Source organism: Hippocampus guttulatus, chromosome 1, assembly GCF_054856545.1.
Source record: "Hippocampus guttulatus isolate MCC_2025c chromosome 1, RoL_Hgut_1.0, whole genome shotgun sequence".
NCBI lineage: Eukaryota > Metazoa > Chordata > Actinopteri > Syngnathiformes > Syngnathidae > Hippocampus > Hippocampus guttulatus.
Window position 1 is genome coordinate 33,714,363 of NC_141261.1, and position 20,802 is coordinate 33,735,164.

The window sequence follows — 20,802 nt, forward strand, 5'->3', positions numbered from 1 at the left end:
CAATTCTAAATTTGGCCATCACCCTTTAAATGGCGAGTCGGTTGGGGCTATTGGAGTCAAGATGGTGCCAGCACGAGTGGCTGCTCGGTTATGCGCTCCTAGTATTGTGTTTTTTCATTTTCGTTCAGTTTGGTGACCCTATGCTGCTTACTCGAGATAAGACTTGCTCAGCATTAGGGTGTCTACAGTTGGAGTTTTTTCGCCAACACACACAAACCCACAATGTTTTATGGAGTTAATAGCTGGCGGGGCGGCTGTTCTTTTCAGAGCATGAAAACGGGGGGAAGAGGGGGAAGAGAGCCGGCGAGTTCGTCAAGTTACGTTATTGTAGATTCATCCATCTTGCTATCATAAAAATTTGCACCTTCTGTCCTACTCTGCTTCACCGAAAACTGGCTCATTGCTACACAACACTTCAAGTCTCATACGGATCTTTTGCCCATGCACCACTGGGATTTTCTGATTACTGTTTAATGCACTTCATCCTTACATAGAGGCACAGAATAAATTGTGTTAAATCGGGTGTCAAGACTGTAAAGAGGTGGATCGATGAAGCAAAGCTGGCACTATAAGAATGCTTGGACTGCACCAGTGGCGTTCCGTCAGGGCCAACAAGGCCTTCTCTGCTGGCCTAAACATTCTCAGAAAAGTAAATTTAATAAATTTACTTTTGAAAATAAAATAAATTTGTTATTCTCATAAAAGTAAATTTAATAAATTTACTTTTCTGAGAATAACAAATTTATTTTATTTTCAAAATATATAAACAAAATTATTCTCTGTATTCTTTACGTCATATTATTTCCACTTAGTCGAGTGGCTTTCAATGTTATTGAAAATAACATCATGATGACAAAAAGCATATATTAAAAATTCAGTTTTTTTGTGAATTTTGGATGGAAGAAAGGTGAACATTTCTCTCCATCCAAAACTGTTGTACTTAATGCACTTTGTAGAATGCTAATTATTTCAGGAGAGGTAATTGCAACCACCTGGGAATGGCCAATTGTTGCTTGGACCTGATTGGCCTGAAGCTCAAGTGAACTCCCTTTAAAAGAGGAATGAGGAAGTCACTGTAGCGGTAACCAAAAAAACAAAACACAACTAAAACAAAAAAAGGTATTTGACCCTGCTGCTCCAATAATTTTGAAGTGGACTGAAAACAGTAACATTAAGAGACATGCTCCAGTCTTATATTGAGTGATTTGATTGGTCTTACATTGAGCGTGCCCAGAAAGATGAGTGTGTTCCTGATACCCAAGTGGTAGATGGACCTCAGGATGAGAGCCAAAGTCAGCGGCTGAAGGCCATAGCGCTGGGAGAGCATGGCCAGCACAGAGAGCCCGGTCAGAACCCAAAATAGCATCAGTAGCAGAGAGTCATCGATGGCTCCCGCTGGTTGGGCGGAGGGGGGGGGGGGGGGGTTAATTTGCTGACTAAACACATTGGACATGTGACATCAACTGAGTATGCTCACTCGTACCTTGTCCTGAGTCATAGGGGTAGAAGAAGGCGATGATGAGGTTGATGAAGACAGCCAGGTTGAAGGAGATGGTGCCCCACAGTGTCATCCTCCTGGAGAACCAGTAGAGCACTGGCATGCCTACCACACATTTGGGTCATTCAGGTGTACAGTATGAGTACATGAATGTGTGTGTGATTGCAGGCCTGCTCGTTTATGAGTGAGTGCCACGGATCTAATCAGGATTATCTCTCGTTAACCACTGAGAAGCTTGCTCATCCACACAACTGAATATGAGAGCATGTCAATGTCGCCCCAGGTCATTTAAGATATCCTTTATTTGTCCCGCAATGGGGAAATTACAGTCAGAATTCAGAAAGGAAAAACACTGGGTAGGGAGAGGGAAAAAAAAAAACCACGCTCGAACTATCCTCTTCTGAGGATAATTTAAGTCCAGGATAAAAAAAGACCCTAGCACATAAATAAGCATATGACAGTTACAACAAGTCACAAGACATAACATGTAATAAGGGGGAGGATGAATGGGAAGGGGGGGATGGGGAGGGACGGCGACGCAGCTTATCTGACCAGCTGCACGGTCACCGAGCGGTCTGCAGATAATTCTACGTCACGGGGGAAGAATCGGAGCGATGAAGACGGTGATAATAAGGATGTGTATGTGCGTGTGATTGTCCAGTTGTGTATGTGTATGCGTGTACAGGTCATAGTTGTTTCGTCGAGGTCTGCTCATGAAGACAGTCCCGGCTTATCAGTCCATGGCCGAGAAGGAGGGGGGTGATAGTGGGGGGCACTAGCTTCCATGCATACTTCCATCCAGGGGAAAGGGTCCAGATAGCGTTGTTTGTTTTGGAGGGACGGCCGCCAACAATTTCAGACAGCCTTGAGTCCGTGGCCTGTATCTCTTCACTGGCGCCGATCAGCCAAATCCGCAATCTCTTTCCGCAGCGCGGATTCCAACTTCTCCATGTTGTTGTCGATCGTACGGAGTCGCTCCAAAACCGCATCTATATTGCGGTTGAGCTCAGTCACCGCTTGAGTCTGAGTGTTGGACATTCGCGCCAAACCATCCAGAATGACCGGCAGCTTCTTCACTTCCAATAAAGTCGCTCCCGTCGGTTGAATTTTGCGATAGAACAGGAAGCTGCTAACACCAAACAGCAGCATACCTGCTATCAGAAGGCCGATAATGTAGATGTCTTCCACATCCTCAACGGACAGTATTGACAGGCACACCATTCTCCGCTTCCTCCATGGATCAAGGGCGTATCCGGCAGCAAATGTCCCCGAGGGGCAAGCAGGCTCCCCACTGCCTGCTCTTTTCGTCGAAAAAATTTTGTCGATTGCATCGAGAGACCAGCCAACTAATTCCATGGTTAGTTCTTCGGATGAAAATACGGTAGGAGGCTAGGAAAAGTTAGACAAAGACAGCACAAAGACTAAGTGGCGAGCAAGGAGAGGGTGGGGGTTGAGGGCAGGAGCTGAGCAACAAGCGTCTGCCTTCGTCGAGAGCCAAGCAGGAAAAAAAAAAAAAAACACAACATTACATTACTGCAAGAATATTAAAGGGATAATAGTCACTTTTCCATTACAACAGTGGCCCCCAAACCTTTTCCTGTGAGGGCCACATAACTTTTGGCATCTTTGATGGGGGCCGTAGTCAGTTTTGTAATAGAAAAAGTGTGACTGCAAGAGGACCTAAACGTAAAAATGTATTATTTTCCAGAAACCCACACAAAATCAAAAATCCTTTTCTAGAGTTTTCGCAGAACAAAATTCAGGAAATAAATAATAACACGATTAATGAAACAAAAAATAACTAAATAACCCTCCACGGGTTCTTCACAGAAAAAATAAAGGAAATAAGGAAATAAATTACACTATTTATGAAATAAATAATAATCACCTTTGCTCTGATGAAGTTTGTGCATGACACCACAAGCTTCATGACAGAATCCCAAGTCAATACTTTGCAGCACAGTGCTTGCTGGTGTATTAGGCAGCGAATTTGAAACCCTGTTCTTCTATCTCCCAGTTCATGCGTCCTATTAGACCCCGAGACGCGCCCATCATACTCAGAGCCCCATCAGTTGTGTTGCTGGCCAGCTTTGACCAGTCCAGGTCTAACTCTTCCATAGTTTGGTGCATTTCACTGAAAATATCCTCCCCCGTCGTCGTCCGTTTGAGATTTTGGAGGGCTGCCAGCTCCTCGCACATCTCCTAGTTTGCGCTAACTCCACGAATACAAATTTGCAGTTGCGCTGTGTCCTGCACGTCCATGGTGTCATCCAGATTGGATGACACCATGGACTGGATGATCCAGTGCTAATGAAAATAATTCAAATTCTTTACATACATTACCGGTGATTTCTTCGATACGTGTGGTGATTGTATTCGCTGATAGACTTGCGGTATTAAAGATGTCTCTCTTTTCGGGACACACCTCCTCCGCGACAGCATTCATGCATTTCTTGACAAACTCTCCATCAATATAAGGTTTACTGCTGCTTGCTATCAGTTGAGCAACCTGAAAGCTAGCTTGAACAGATGCCTGTTTCAGCTGACCTTGGCGTACAAATGTATTTTGCTGAGCTCACATTCCTCCTTAGCTTTGACACTGACAGTTTGTCTGCTCGCATTTGGCCATCGTACTTGTCTTTGTGACGGAATTAATCATGTCTCCGCCGATTGTACTCTTTGAATATCGCCACCACCTCCTGACAGATGAGACAGACAGCCTTTTCTTTGCATTGAACAAAAAAATAATAGTTTCTCCACTTTGGGTTGAATACCCTGTATTCTGAATCATTTTTTCTCTTAACTAACCTTTTCGCCATGATTATGTTCTTTTTGAGAGGGGCGGGTTTAGGATTTTTTTCTGGGGTTGCCAGATAACGGCGCAGACCGCAGAAAGAGGAACAAATGTCGCGTTATATGAGTTTATGAAATAGTTACTACTTAATAGTTAATAATGAAAATAGTTCAGAACTAAGGAACACTTTATTGAAAAAGCCCAACTTTATGATCAAATACAAATACACATAGATGAAAAATAAATCAAAATACTCTCTGATATTGTTCAGGGGGGCCGGAACAAATGTGGGCCATAGTTTGGGGGACCACTGCATTACACCTGACTGCACCGGCCTCTCTTGGCGGGCCAAGAGAGGCCTGGCCTCTATTGCTTTTTCATTAAAACAGAACCAAAACAGATTATTTCAGTATTGTATGTGACAGTGTTTCAGTGGAGTGTGTCGAGTGTTTTAGTAATGCCTGTGAGAGAATTTTTTTGTAATGTGATTCAGAGCGTTTCAGCAGTATCAGGAAACAATTTTTTAGAAGCACAACATTCCAGTAGTGTGTGTGAGCAAAAGATTTTTCGGAAATGTGCTAAAGCATCAGTTCCCAACCTTTTTTATCCTACGGACTGGTTTAATATCAGACAATAATCTCAGGGACCGGTCTTTTAGGCCGGATAAATAGAACGATATGACCTGCATGAAAATTGTGGTATTTCATAAACACGAATCATGACATGAGGAACGTCCTATCTGGCCGCAACACTCTCTGGTCGCTATGGTAATGTTTAAACGTGCCTTCAAAATAAGATACACCGCAAATAGAAAGTGCATGAAAAATACGACTCACCATCGACGCATATTATGCAGCTCGGGCTTGGTGCAGGGAAATTTTTTGTTGAGATAAATCCATATTTTAAGTAGGCTGCTTGATACTGTCTATTAAATGTAGCCTTCTTCTTCTGTAGGCTCCTCTTCAGTCTACTGACTGGGCCTTTTCTCCTTTTCAAAGAAAGTTTTTCACTCATTTTGCTAGCTGCTGGGTTTCCTTTTATAACTTGTGACGTGACCGAGAAGCGCGTCTTGACCTGTGTCAAGGCTGAAGACAGATGTCACAGAGAATCCGGTAATTTTTCAAAAGAATACATCTTTCAGATTCTGAAATGAATAAAACGGAAGTAATGTAAGTCATTTAGTCTTCCTGTGCGGCCTGACACCAAATGAACCACGGAACGGTACCGGTCCGCAGCTCGGGGCTTGGGGACCAATGTGGCTCAAGTATATTTTTTTGGTTTTGAGAGATAAGTTCCAGTAGTGTGTTTAAATAACAACTGAAAGCATTTAGTACTGTATGTGAGAGCACTTCAGGAGGGTGTGTGAGATCTTTTCAGAATATGAGTGTTTCAGTCGTGTGTGCAAGTGAATCATTTTTTTGTAGTGCAGTCAGAGCAAACCAATATTATTTGTGAGCTAATAAATATTCAGTTGTGTGTTAGAGCACTCAGTAGTACATGTGAGAGTGTTTTAGTTGTGTGTGAGAGTGCTTTAGTAAAATTTGTTTTTCTAGCAGCTAGGACAAATGGAAGCGTGTGTTTCGGTGGTGACATGAGAGCGTCTCAGTAGTCAAGCTGGAAGCATTTGGATCATGATTATGAGAGCATTTTAACAGTGTCTGAAAAAACTTCATAATTTCATGTGTGAGATTCTGAATGAAGTCACTGATGGCCCCTGAGACTCACTCCGCAGCTTCTTTTGCCACTCCATCTCTCCATGCAGGAAGGACGTCTGCTCGAAGAAGTGTGTCACCTTGGAGCCCTGCTCATCCTGCTCCGTCGTGTTGAACACACGTAACTTAGATTCCTCGGTCAGAAATTCACAGATGGGATGGACTGGAAACACAATTTGCTCCATGCTGCGATCCTCTCGCACAATCTGCACACACACATGCACACGCTTATGAGAAAGCGGTAATAAAAAGAACAAGGACCCAACTAATTAATCTCCTGCATTGAGTGGCAAAAGAAAAGATCAGGGACGTGCCCACACGCTGCATCCAAATTAGGGTGCATCCAATCACTGTGTGAAGTAAGATACATATTTTGACATTTTGGTGTTTATGAAGAATTTTTTGCAGTGCCACTACTAAAGTGGCATTATTTTTATGTTCAGCGAATACACACAAAGTGTTATACATGGAGCAACTAACATATACAAGAGTAAAGCAACAAATCGGTAACAAAGACGGTAGAAAGCACCGAACAGCAAAACCAAGAACAAATCTGAGTCAAATGCCAAAGAATACAAGTGAGTTTTGAGGCGGGTTTTAAAGATGGGCAGCGAGGAGGCTTGCTGAATGTTCAGTGGGAGGTCATTCCAGAGAGAGGGACCAGCAACAGAAAAGGCTTGATCCCCTCTGAGCCTCAGTTTAGTTCTTGGTACTTCTAGTACTGCAATATTCCTATTGTTTTTGGAGAAATTATTAAAATGATTTAATATCATGAGGCCCTGAGCAGCGACCACTGCAAGCTCCCTATTGTTTTTGTAGGAATTATGATGATGATGTTGATGCGTGATTGGGGGGAATGGCTCCCCCATCAGGACCTGAGTGGTGTTCTGTTGTTGGACTTCTCTGCCTGATGTTCAAACATAAGGGTGTCCATATGTGGACTTGGCACCAGGACATCCTTGGCCGAGGTTCGACGATTGATTTTGTGGTCGTATCATCTGATTTGCGGTGGAGGTTGTTTTAGACATTCAGGTGAAGAGAGGGGTGGAGCTGTCAACTGCTCACCGCCGCGTGGCGAGTTGGCTCAGATGGTGGGGGAAGATACCAGTTCGACCTGGCAAACCCAAACATATTGTGAGGGTTTGCTGGGAGCGTCTGGCGGAATCCCCCATCAGAAGAAGCTTCAACCCTCCGGGGACGCCGAGTTCCAGTGGACCATGTTTCGCACCTCTATTGTTGAGGCGGCCAATCGGAGTTGTAAGGTCCTTGGTGCCCGTCGTAGCGGCAACCCCAAACCCGCTGCTGGACACTGGCACTAAGGGATGCTGTCAAGAAGAAGTCCTTTATAGCCTGTGGGACTCCGGAGGCAGCTGAGGGAAGAGCAGTGTGGTTTTTGGCCCAGCTGTATAACAGTGGGCCAGCTCTACACCCTTGGCAGGGTTGTTGACGGTGCATGAAAGTTCGCCCGGCCAGTCCAAGTCCACAAAGCACATGTATGCTTTGTGGACTTGGAGCGACCGTGTCCCTTAGGGGGGTTCTGCTGGGGGTGCGGTGTGCCGAGCCACATGATACGGGCTGGTCGGTCCCTATATCACCGATATCAGAGTTTGGTTCGCATTGCCAGTAAGTCGGATGTTTTCAGTGAGGGTTGGACTCCGCCGAGGCTGCACTTTGTCATCGATTCTGTTCATAACCTTTATGTACACAATTTATAGGTGCAGCCACGTCATCGAGGACATCCGGTTTGGTGGCCTCAGTTTTGTATCTCTGCTTTTTGAAGATGATGTGGTGCTGGTGGGATGGATGGACCAAAAATATCCCGTCATCCCCCAAAACTGGTGGAGGTCACGCTGAGAAAGAGGAGCTGGGGAAGGCAGAATTGCCCCAACTTGAACTTGCACAGGTTTGACCTGGCCATGCCTTGCCCAAATAAGTTATGTGACGTGGCCAACTTCACACTTGGCCGAGTTCAGTGTGAGGTTTGCATCACACAGCCTGCCAGTAAAGTTGCTCGATACGATCCTCCGATGACTGGGAGTAAACCATAATGCAGGGATGGCAATGGCTAGTGATGAAAAAAGCGGAAAGGGGCGTGGCCTGGACGGGGCGACCAATCACAACAAGTAAGACATCATACACGTCCAATCGCAGGGCTGTTTACAATCGGAAGATGGAAAGACTGATCGGGAGAGCTCGTGAAAACTCGACGGTAAGGTACCTGACCCCCACCTAAAATTTTCTCAACGGATTTAGACGATTCACAAAAATGATCAATTTAAGAAATAAAACGGCGGATTTCCGCGTATCTGCGGAAAATTGCCATCCCTGTTAATGTCATCCAGGTAAAATAATAAAAATATTTAAAAAAACCACCAAATTTGTGAATTTTCATGAAACATTGTCACCGTAACAACGCTAACTTCTCCCAGTAAACAACGCTGTCTTTCAGGGCCTAAACATGCACAAAAACTCAAGAAACTATGCTATTCACATCAGGCCTGGCAAAGCCATCGATAGTTTATTGGGCAATTTATTCAAAAAGGCTCACAGGCGCCCCAAATATATATATATTTTTTAACAACTGGTTTTACATTTCTTGGGGATTCACAAAACTTTTGTGGTGTATGAGTCTGCCTAAGACCTATAAATAAGTCTCTTGCAGCCATATGCTTAATCTAACAGGAAGTCCTCCATTTTGATTTACAAACATTAACATTCACCATCGCCATGATTATAAAAGCTGCTGTAACTTGACCCACATCTCGTCAAAATGTCAAACATTTGATGAGTGTATAGGCCTGAAGACTTCTATGAACTAATTTTTCATTATAGTAGTAGTGCCACCTACTGGCTAGTGGAAATAAGTCTTACTCTTTGCAGCCCCTAGATTTTTTTCCACAAATAAACCCCGGTTCTATGTTTCACCTAGAGCAACAAAAAATTTGGTGGTATATGTAACTACCAAAGACCAACAAAAAAGTCCATTCATCCATCCATCCATCCATCCATCATCTACCGCTTATCCGGGGCCGGGTCGCGGGGGCAACAGCTTTAGCAGGGAAGCCCAGACTTCCCTCTCCCTAGCTACTCCTACCTGACTGGCCGCACTCAGTTTGTCCAGCTCAAATCCTTCACCTCAAAGCCCTCCCCAGTCACCACAGGTGTACCACAGGGATCTGTCCTAGGTCCCCTTCTCTTCATCATCTACCTCCTGCCTCTTGGCCATATCCTCCGCAAATTTAATATCCACTTTCACTGCTTTGCTGATGACACCCAGCTCTACCTCTCCTGCAAGCCAAACTCCATACTCCCACCCCCCTCCCTCACCTCTTGCCTCTCCGAACTCAAAACATGGTTCACAACAAACTTTCTTAAATTAAATGCTAATAAAACTGAAGTCCTCCTTCTTGGCACCAAATCCACTTTATCCAAAGTAAACAGTTTTTCCATCAACATTGACAACTCCCTAGTGTCCCCCTCCCCCCAGGTTAAGAGTCTGGGTGTCATCCTGGATAGCATGCTCACCTTCCACTCACATATCAACACCATCACCCGCACTGCTTATTTCCACCTCCGCAATATTACCAGACTTCGCCCTTCCCTCACCCCCCGCACCACTGCTATTCTTGTCCACAGTCTTGTCACATCCCGCCTTGATTACTGCAACGCTCTCCTCTTCGGCCTACCTCAAAAGTCCCTTCATAAAATCCAGCTGGTTCAAAACGCCCCTGCTCGCATCATCACAAAAACATCTTCCCAGCAGCACATCACCCCCGTTCTCCAACAGCTCCACTGGCTCCCTGTTCAACATCGCATCAATTACAAACTGCTTCTATATACATATATGGCCATCCACAACCTGGCCCCTCCTTACCTATCCGACCTTCTCCAGGTGCATATCCCCTCTCGCTCCCTCAGATCCTCGTCCTCCCTCCGCCTGTCAGTGCCCCCTGCCCGACTGAGCACCATGGGAGCCAGAGCCTTCAGTCACGCTGCTCCAAAGCTCTGGAACAACCTACCTCCGGACCTCCAAAACTGCACACCTCTTTCCACTTTCAAGTCCCGCCTAAAAACACACCTGTTCAGGATTGCCCACAACACACAGCTCTTCCATTTCCTATGTTTTTATGATTTTATGTCCTGTTTTTATATAATATCTCGTTTACTAATTTTTACATTGTATTTTCTTATTGTCTGTACAGTGTCCTTGGGTGGCATGAAAGGCGCTTTTAAATAAAATGCATTATTATTATTACTTCTTCCAGCTCTCCCCGGGGGGATCCCGAGACGTTCCCAGGCCAGCTGGGTGACATAGTCTCTCCAGCGTGTCCTGGGTCTTCCTCGGGGTCTCCTCCCGGTGGGACATGCCCGGAACACCTCACCAGGGAGGCGCTCAGGAGGCATCAGAATCAGATGCCCAAGCCACCTCATCTGGCTCCTCTCGATGTGGAGGAGAAGCGGCTCGACTCTGAGCCCCTCCCGGATGACCGAGCTTCTCACCTTATCTCTAAGGGAGAGCCCGGACACCCTGCGGAGAAAACTCATTTCGGCCGCTTGTATCCGGGATCTCGTTCTTTCGGTCACGACCCATAGCTCGTGACCATAGATGAGGGTTGGAACGTAGATCGACCGGTAAATTGAGAGCTTCGCCCTTTGGCTCAGCTCCTTCTTCACCACGACAGACCGATACAACGTCCGCATCACAGCAGACGCTGCACCGATCCGCCTCCCGCTCCCTCCCGCCCCCACTCGTGAACAAGACCCCAAGATACTTGAACTCCTCCACTTGGGGCAAGATCTCCTCCCCGACCCGGAGGGGGCACTCCACCCTTTTCCGACTGAGGACCATGGTTTCAGATTTGGAGGTGCTGATTTTCATCTCAACCGCTTCACACTCGGCTGCGAAACGCTCCAGTGAGAGTTGGCGAGCCCTGTTTGAAGGAGCCAACAGCACCACATCATCTGCAAAAAGCAGGGATGCAATACTGAGGCCCCCAAAACGGACCCCCTCAACGCTTCGGCTGCGCCTAGAAATTCTGTCCATAAAGGTTATGAACAGAATCGGCGACAAAGGGCAGCCTTGGCGGAGTCCTACCCCCACTGGAAACGATTCAGACTTTCTGCCGGCAATGCGAACCAAACTCTGACATCGGTGGTATAGTGACCGAACAGCCTGTATCAGGGGGTTCGGTACCCCATACCCACGAAGCACCCCCCACAGAACTCCCCGAGGGACACGGTCAAACGCCTTCTCCAAGTCCACAAAACACATGTAGACTGGTTGGGCGAATTCCCACATACCTTCGAGGACCCTGCTAAGGGTGTAGAGCTGGTCCACTGTTCCACGGCCGGGACGAAAACCACACTGCTCCTCCTCAATCTGAGGCTCGACTTCCTGACGGACCCTCCTCTCCAGCACCCCTGAATAGACCTTACCAGGGAGGCTGAGGAGTGTGATCCCTCTGTAGTTGGAACACACCCTCCGGTCCCCCTTTTTAAAAAGAGGGACTACCACCCCGGTCTGCCAATCCAGAGGCACTCTCCTCGTTGACCACGCGATGTTTCAGAGGCGTGTCAACCAGGACAGCGCCACAACATCCAGAGCCTTGAGGAACTCCGGGCGGATCTCATCCACCCCTGGGGCCTTGCCACCGAGGAGCTTTTTAACCACATCGGTGACTTCAACCACAGAGATAGGAGAGCCCACCTCAGAGTCCCCAGGCTCTGCTTCCTCCAAGGAAGGCGTGTGGGTGGAGTTGAGGAGGTCTTCGAAGTACTCTGCCCACCGGTTCACAACGTCCCGAGTCGAAGTCAGCAGCGCCCCATCACCACTGTACACAGTGTTAGTGGTGCACTGCTTCCCCCTCCTGAAACGTCGGATGGTGGACCAGAATTTCCTCGAAGCCGTCCGGAAGTCGGCTTCCATGGCCTCACCGAACTCTTCCCAAGCTCGGGTTTTTGCCTCAGCGACCACCGAAGCTGCGTTCCGCTTGGCCAGTCGATACCCGTCAGCTGCCTCTGGGGTCCCACAGGCCATAAAGGCTCGATAGGACTCCTTCTTCAGCTTGACGGCATCCCTTACTGCTGGTGTCCACCAGCGAGTACGGGAGTTGCCGCCACGACAGGCACCAACCACCTTACGGCCACAACTCAGATTGGCCGCCTCAACAATAGAGGCACGGAACATGGTCCACTCTGACTCAATGTCCCCCGCCTCCCCCGGAACATGGGAAAAGCTCTGTCGGAGGTGGGAGTTGAAACTCCTTCTGACAGGGGATTCCGCCAGACGCTCCCAACAAACCCTCACAATACGTTTGGGTCTGCCAGGACGGACCGGCATCTTCCCCCACCATCGCAGCCTACTCACCACCAGGTGGTGATCAGTTGACAGCTCCGCCCCTCTCTTCACCCGAGTGTCCAGAACATGCGGCCGCAAATCCGATGATACAACCACAAAGTCGATCATCGAACTGCGGCCTAGGGTGTCCTGGTGCCAAGTGCACATATGGACAACCTTATGTTTGAACAAGGTGTTCGTTATGGACAATCCGTGACGAGCACAGAAGTCCAATAACAAAACACCACTCGAGTTCTGATCGGGGGGCCGTTCCTCCCAATCACGCCCCTCCAGGTCTCACTGTCATTGCCCACGTGAGCATTGAAGTCCCCCAGCAGAACAAGGGAGTCCCCAGCAGGAGTACTCTCCAGCACACCCTCCAAGGACTCCAAAAAGGGTGGGTATGCTGAGCTGCTGTTTGGTGCATATGCACAAACAACAGTCAGGACCCGTCCCCCCAAACCCGAAGGTGGAGGGAGGCAACCCTCTCGTCTACCGGTGTGAACCCCAATGTACAGGCACTGAGCCGGGGGGCAATGAGTATGCCCACACCTGCTCTGCGCCTCTCACCGTGAGCAACTCCAGAGTGGAAGAGAGTCCAACCCCTCTCGAGAGAACTGGTACCAGAACCCAGGCTGTGTGTGGAGGCAAGTCTGACTATATCCAGTCTGAACTTCTCTGCCTCACACACCAGCTCGGGCTCCGTCCCTGCCAGAGAGGTGACATTCCATGTCCCGAGAGCTAGCTTCTGCAGCCGAGGATCGGACCGCCAGGGTCCCCGCCTTTGGCTGCCGCCCAGCTCACATTGCACCCAACCCCTTTGGCCCCTCTCATGGGTGGTGAGCCCATGGGAACAAAAAAGTCTCTTGGAGCAATATGCTAAACCAAACAGGCAGTCCGCTCATTCGAATTTACTTGTAAATTCGGCATTGCCTTGACTACAAAATAATAATATAATAAGAATACATTTTATTTACAAGCGCCTTTCAAGACAGCCAAGGACACTTTTCAATAACAAAAACACAAAAAATCCTGTTACTTGACCCACATGATCATATCTTGTCAAAATTTGACACATTTGATGCCTGAAGACATCGACGAACTTATTTTTATTGTAGTGGTCACACCACTTTCTGGCTGGAGGCAATATATGTTTTACTCCTTCAAGATTTTCTACCAGTGGGTTAACCAGATTTATATCATAGTTGCTCGGAAGAGTGTTTGGGTCTTCATGATGTTGTTAAATGAAGTTTGTAAATATAAATTTTAATTTTGAGGTGCTAAACATGTATGAAAACTTAAAGTTTGCAAACACATTAGGCCTAGCAACAGCATCAATATTTTAGTAGCTTTTTTTTAAAAAAATGGCTCAACAACGCCGTTTACACATTTTTAGAGAAGCAGCTCTGGTTGTACGTGTCACCAAGATCAATGAAAATGTAACACCCATAATGGACCCATTTTTGGCCTTTTCTATACATTGTTAAAAAATACTTTTACCTAATTGTCTTGAAACTGGGTGTTTCATCCAAAAATGTTCAAGACAATCAGGAAAAACAATGCTTTTTATTTTGTCCAATGCTATTGCCGTGAGGACGCAACGTTTGCCAAGAAAAACTATGCAAATTGTGAAAACATATGAAACTTGATTCATTTGTGGTTTAAAAAAAACAAATGGTTTAGTTGCGTCCTCTACAATTTTTAAAAGAAACAGCCCTTCGTGAACATTTTACCACGATCTACCAAAAGTTGAAGGCACATATAACAGCCCAAGACCTCAAAAAAGTCTCTGGAGCCCTACTCAAACTCAAAAGGAAGTTGTGGGTTTTTAATTACCTTTCATATTCTGCCTCATTTTGTGCCTTTTGCAGAGGACATATTTAATAAAAATAGCTTTCAATCTGATTTACTTCACTTTCAAAAGAATTCCAATTCAAATGGCCCGTATCCCAACGTTACCATGGCTGGGAGGGTGCTTTATAGATTTCGCATCACCAGTTCGGGACAGAGCAGTGACTGCGGCTAGGTCTCTAATGTTTTTGTTGAAATTGTTGTTATTATTATTATTATTATTACAACTGCTACAGGAGAAAAGCGATAGAATCCCAACTACCTCTATCTGAGAAGTGGGTAGGTTGTAGTACATGAATCAGTATTTGCATTAAAATTAGCATAAAGGGTACCTCTATTTGAGAAGTGAGCATGTCGTAGTACTCCAGCGGGTCTTGTTCCACAATGGCAGTCGGTATTGATGACTTCAACATTTGCGACAGCGGCCGATTGTTCAAGTTTAACTGGCAAAACAAAAAATAATCAGTTATTTAACAAAGTCGATCTATGTTGACAGTATGTAAGGGGTAGTTAGTTGACCATGGAGGAGATGCCTTCCTTGCCCTCTTTGCTCTTCTTTGGAGGCTTCAAAAGATTATGCAACACCTTGTTGTGGCGGGCCAGCTGCAAACAAACATGACACATTGTTGCTCACCACCAACAAAATTATAATATCATTCAATACTTAATTTATACATCACCTTTCTTACAAAAGGCAGAATGCAGAACAGAACAGGCAACATTAATTTAAAAAAAAAAAACCAAAGATTTGTAAAATAATATCAGTATACCAATCATGGATTGACCAACTTCAGATATTTGTAGTCACCGCTGAAGTGATGATAATTGAGTCAACATCAACTAATCAATGACCTCATTGATTTTTTTTTTTTTGTAGTTGTCAACTTGTGGGAGCCTCCTAAAACAAGCCTGCTCACCCACCCACTACTGTTCTCCGTAGTATCTAATTGCGTGCACAAACTCATTTATCGCAGTACGTGAGGGTACAGAGCTGTGAGCCGGACAGGCTTCTCTGCAGCACTGGAGCGCCGCAGGGGACTGTTCTGGCTCCATTCCTGTTCATCCTCTACACCTCGGACTTCAGACACACCACTCCAAACTGCCACCTTCAGAAGTTCTCCGATGACTCTGCAATTGTAGGCCTCATTACAGAGGGAGATGATTGGGAGTATAAGGGACTGACGAAGGACTTTGTGGACTGGTGCCAGCAGAATTGGTTGTGGATTTCTGCAGGAAACAGTCCTCACCTGCACTGATGAACATTCAGGGTATGGACATAGAGACCTCCTACAAGTATCTAGGGTAAACAATAAACTGGACTGGTCTACTGACACGGACGCCCTGATTAGGTAAGGACAGACTCTTCCTACTCAGGACACTGAGGTCTTTTGGGGTTCAGGGGTCACTCCTTAAGACTTTCTATAACTCGGTGGTGGCTTCGGCCATCCATTATTGCATTGTCTGCTGGTCAGGCAGCATCTCGGCCCGGGACAGAAAGAGACTGGAGTGACAGGTCAGGAGGACCAGTTCTGTTCTGGGCTGCTCCTTAGACACTCTGGAGGAGGTGGGCAACAGAAGTATGCTAGCTAAGCTAAAAGCTATGATGGACAGTCCCTCCCACCCCCTCCAGCCCGCCCTGACAGCACTAGGTCGCTCCTTCAGCCAGAGACTGTTACACTCGCGCTGCAAGAAGGAGAGATACCGCTGCTCGTTCCTACCGACTGCTGTCAGGCTGCTGAATAAAAAATAACATGAAAAACAATTGTAAATAGTACAGCCACCTTATCTATATCTATATTTATATTGCACTTAATTGAACGGTGTACATTGAAACTGTAACATTTTCTGAATGCAAACACTTTGTTTTTCTTCTTTCTTCTGTCTACCCACAATCTTGCTGCTGTAGACTGTAAATTTCCCCAGCGTGGGACAAATAAAGAATATCTTATCCAATAAAATTCAGATACCTTCATGGCCTCATAATCAGTTAGAACTTGTAAAACTCTAACAACATAACATGACTGCAGTGCTACAGTAGAAAAAATATCCATCCATCCATGCATTTTCTGATCCGCTTTATCCTCACAAGCGTCGCGGGGCGTGCTGGAGCCTATCCCAGCTGTCTTTGGGCAGTAGGCGGGGAACACCCTGAAGCGGTTGCCAGCCCATCACAGGGCACACATCAACGAACAACAATCCGCGCTCACACTCACACCGAGGGACAATTAGAGTGTTCAATCAGCTTGCCATGCATGTTTTTGGAATCTGGGAGGAAACCGGAGTACCCAGAGAAAACCCATGCAGGCCCGGGGAGAACATGCAAACTCTACACAGGAAGGTCGAGATGACTGACTTGGGGGTATGGGCAGAGTGCAAAGAGGGAGATGATAGTTGAAAGAATCGCTTGTTTCATTCACATTACCCATTCGTTTTTACACAAGATATTTTGGACCTCGACAGTAGATAATCAGTTTTTTCACTATTGCAGGAGGGCATTTGGTGAATTTGCTGAGGACTGGTGTGATTAGTGAGGCTCTTTGTCAGCTTGTGTTAGCAACTTGCATATTTTACTGAGCCACATTTTCATATTCTCATCTCATTTTTCATGAAATATTGCCACAAGCTTGAGGCACTGCTCTAAATTTGCTGCGCAACTCGACCCCCTGTTAATCTAGTGTACGTGTTCTTGCCGTAACACATGCTTGTCAATTAATCAACATCTCGCTATAACATTTGCTGAGTGGGAAAGTTGACATGTTGGTTCAACCCCTAATGTCAATAGATGTCACTATCACTCCCAATGAAAACACTACAGACTTAAAGATTAAACTCTGACAAACACATAGCTAAAATATCAAGTTTCTGTTACAATTAATGGTCTTGTAGTAGTGTGAAATAAACAAACACTATTTGTCAGCTTGATCCCAGTTGCACCTGACTCTGCAGTGGGTAGGTGGGAGGCATGACAGTCAAAGGTAAGAGAGGGGTCATTCGTCCGGACAACACTGGCTATGGGATCCTATCTGCCACTGACGATGGCACAGTGGCTCACCTGCTGCGCCAGTATATAGATGTTGTGTCCCACCTCACGTGGTGACACTTCCCCACTCTCACACTCAGTCTCCTGATGGTAGGCCTTCTTAATCACGTCGACCTGCACGCACGCACGCACACACATACACATACACGCTGTCAGTAGATGAGCCTCTTCACTGACACACTGAACAAAAGGGGCTCTTACTAGTTCTCGGGGGCGGAGGTTGAACAGGATTCTCTCTGCATTCTCACTGTCATGACGACTTTCCATGAGCGCCAGCAGCAGCTTAGAGGCGTTGTCCTGGTCACAGGGAAGAAAACGACATTACATAATGCCGCGTAATATCATAATATCACATGATGTGAGAGGCGCGCACCTTAAGCTGCAGCACCATGTCTGTCCGGTAACGGCACAGCGGGCTGATGTCATTGAGGATGAGCGCCGTGATGATGTCTATGCCATTGCATTCGTGTGTCACAATGCACGTCTGAAACAAGCAGACAAAAAAATCTCCTACGCGGAACCTTCGCGTGATGGAGAAGCACGTTTTCCTACCTGGTTCTCCTGACACGGGCCCTGACAGTACTCTGTGAGGGTCTCCAGGGTTTGTGTGATGAGGTGAACATTTGACTCGTTAATGTAGAGGCCCAGCAGGCCCAGGCCGCCCGTGGTGCTTCCACACATGATGTCCAAGAACTGCAGTGTCTCACACACTAGGTTGTAGTTGGTTTTGTTGTTCTGGCAGCGCAGGAAATTCTGAAAGAGCACGACAAACGAGAATGTCAAAGGAAATAGAAAATTTGCGTATTCCAGTGTTGGCCAGATGGGTCCAGCACTCACTTGCAGATCCTGGTTATGGTTCTCGCAAAGAAGCTGTAGAAACCTCAGGATGGGTTTCATGATGAGCACGGCTGGGCCCATCTCTGTTTCCACCTCCTTCTGCTCCGCTGTTGAATGAGCCTGCAGGGAAGAGGGGCTGCTGCCTTGGCCCTGGACCAGTCGGGAATGTTCGTCGGTGGCAGGATGTCCAAGTGGTGAAGAAGAGCCTTTCGGTGAATAACATGCGTGTTGAGAAGACATCTTCACGAAATGTGTTCCTGGTGACCTCACCATTGTCCAGGTCCTTCTCGTTGGCTTTGTGTGACATCTCGCTGACGTTCACTGAAACCGTGGCTTTGATGTCCATCTGTGCCTCTTTCATCCTGTCGTGAAGAACTTTGAAGAACTTTTCCGACTTGTTGTCCCCCATCATCAGCTTGTAGAACGAGTTCTACAGGATTGAGAAAACGGAAGAAGGCCTCGCAAAAATGAAACGTCTGGCCTCGGATTTAGCCACATGAGCACATGATGTTCATGTATACAAGGTGGCCGCAAGTGACCTGTATCTCTGTGTTTCCTCCCTCCAGCAGACAAATGGCCAGCTGGATACTCTCCTGGAAGATTTTCTCATTCTTGGTGCACATCACCAGGTCTGTAAAAAGTTTGCTCCCACCTTCCCGATCCAGACGACACTGAACCGCTGCCACCGCTGCCCAGTCGCGCTCTTGCTCAGCGCCTGGTGGTCATGCAAAGCATGTCATGGCTTCATACTGTATTTCAAACTTTTGGATCTGTAGTTTCCACGAAAAAACCTGCTACGATAATTTCAGATTTCCTCAGACAGTGATGAATTCATTAGCGGGAGTGTCATACTGCAAATCAAACTAGTAGTGTTGCGAGTGACTACGTTTATATGCAGTCAATAGGTTAAGGTCAAAATGTCGGGTTCTGAAATATTTGGGATAATCAGTTTGCATGTGTGAGTGGAAAGAATTACTCCCGCATTTGAATGACTCGATTTAAATGGCAACACATTAACGTCTTGATTCAAATAGACATGATTTCTACTTGTTACTTTCTCCTGTCAATAAAATACATTCTATTCTTGCCGCTCAGCACAGGAATAAAGCACATTTTCCTCCTGTCTCAGAAGGTTTCGCCATGACTGTTTACGTCTGCTTGTTTATTTCGGACAAGTTGCACGCATGTATATGTGTGTCTGAATACACAGTCTTTTTCATCGTAGACAGAAAATAATGTGAAAGAGAAATCAACAGATAAAAGTTAGGGTTGTTAGGGCGATGACGCCTGCATAAAAGCATAAAATTTACTGCACTACAAAAAGATGCCTTACCGATAGAGTAAGAGCATGTGCTGAACACAAACCAGTATCCTTTTGAATGGAGGTATTCCAATTCACATTTATATGACCATATATTCGGGCTGGAAAAGGGGTAAACCAGGGATGAAATCCAGGTTTTTGAAAACCCAAATAAGAGCATATTGTGTGCATCTACAGTACTCCGGTCAATAACCAAACCTTGTATTGCACTTCCATTATGGAACACCGTGAAAGCTAAAAAGCCTTCCACATATTAACAATCAATATTTACTCAACTCAACTGTATTTATAAAGCACTTTAGAACAACCACCGCTGTATACAACGTGCTGTACGTAGAGCAAAAATAACCAATACAACAATAAACAATAAATTAATAACAAAGACAGTAGAAAACACAAAAATAGTAAAAGATAAATCAAGTCTTATTATGAGTCAAAACCCAAAGAAAAAAAATTGAGTTTTAAAAATGGACAGCAAGCGCACTTCACTAACGTTCAGCGCGAGATCATTCCAAAGCGCTACCAGCAACAGAAAAGGTTTGATCCTCTCTGAGCCTCCGCTTTGTCGTACGTACCTCTAATCGTGTCTGGTCTGCAGATCTGAGGCACCAGGCAGAGGGTCAGAGGGGCACAGAGAGGTAAGGTGGGGCGAGACCATTCAAAGATTTGAAAACAAATAATAGAATCTTTAAAGAGAACTCTAAAATGGATAAGGAGCCAGTGAAGGGATGCCAGAGTAAGAGTGACAGTATGTGCTGCCTCTTACGAGTACCAGTCAAGAGGCGAGCAGCAGCATTCTGGACCAACTGGAGACGCTTAATGGTTGATTGGCTGACTCCAAAGTGAAGTGTGTTACAGTAATCCAGCAGAGATGTGGCAAAGACATGAATTACTGTTTTAATCTGCTCTTAAGAAAGGAGAGGCTCTACTTGAGACAGCTGCCTGAGATGAAAGAAGTTGGATTTAACAGCACCAATTTGCCGGTCCAATTTAAAATCACTGTCCAGTTGAAGACCCAATTTGGCTGTTGGCTTCAGATAAAGAGCCAAGGGGCCCAAATCAACAGGATGGGGAAGTACAAGAGCCGCTGGGACCAAACACCATCACTTCTGTTTTCTTTTCAATGAAATTAACGAAATACAGAGCTATCCAGGTCTTGATTTCTGCTAAACAGGATAAAAGTGGCCTCAGTGAGAAAGCCTCTTTTTTGTTCAACACAAACACTCAATAACAAAAGACAACATACCGTGTGCAACTTGTAAACCAATAGTAAATAAATGAAGTTCAAGTCCACCACACGACATGACGCTATTGTCACTCTTTCGCAATCTCTCTGTCTGACTCCCTCATACCACACGTCATACGTGACCCTAAACCAGAATTGAGCATACCGCAAAAATATTCCTAAAAAT

At 45.9% G+C, this 20,802-nt stretch overlaps 1 protein-coding gene across 2 annotated transcripts in view; it reads right to left on the reverse strand.

The window, feature by feature from the left end:
- Positions 1-20,802, reverse strand: part of itpr3 (inositol 1,4,5-trisphosphate receptor, type 3) — a 191,980-nt gene that overhangs the window by 34,825 nt on the left and 136,353 nt on the right. For both annotated transcript variants that reach the window (XM_086127490.1, XM_086127481.1), the window contains exons 40-51: positions 18,609-18,784; positions 18,340-18,499; positions 18,070-18,275; positions 17,785-17,985; positions 17,606-17,716; positions 17,434-17,529; positions 17,245-17,346; positions 14,712-14,795; positions 14,525-14,635; positions 6,018-6,210; positions 1,484-1,603; positions 1,220-1,395 (exon numbers count right to left, since the gene is read on the reverse strand). In XM_086127490.1, coding sequence (XP_085983616.1) covers positions 1,220-1,395; positions 1,484-1,603; positions 6,018-6,210; positions 14,525-14,635; positions 14,712-14,795; positions 17,245-17,346; positions 17,434-17,529; positions 17,606-17,716; positions 17,785-17,985; positions 18,070-18,275; positions 18,340-18,499; positions 18,609-18,784 — 1,736 coding nt within the window. The remainder of the gene's footprint in view (positions 1-1,219; positions 1,396-1,483; positions 1,604-6,017; positions 6,211-14,524; positions 14,636-14,711; positions 14,796-17,244; positions 17,347-17,433; positions 17,530-17,605; positions 17,717-17,784; positions 17,986-18,069; positions 18,276-18,339; positions 18,500-18,608; positions 18,785-20,802) is intronic.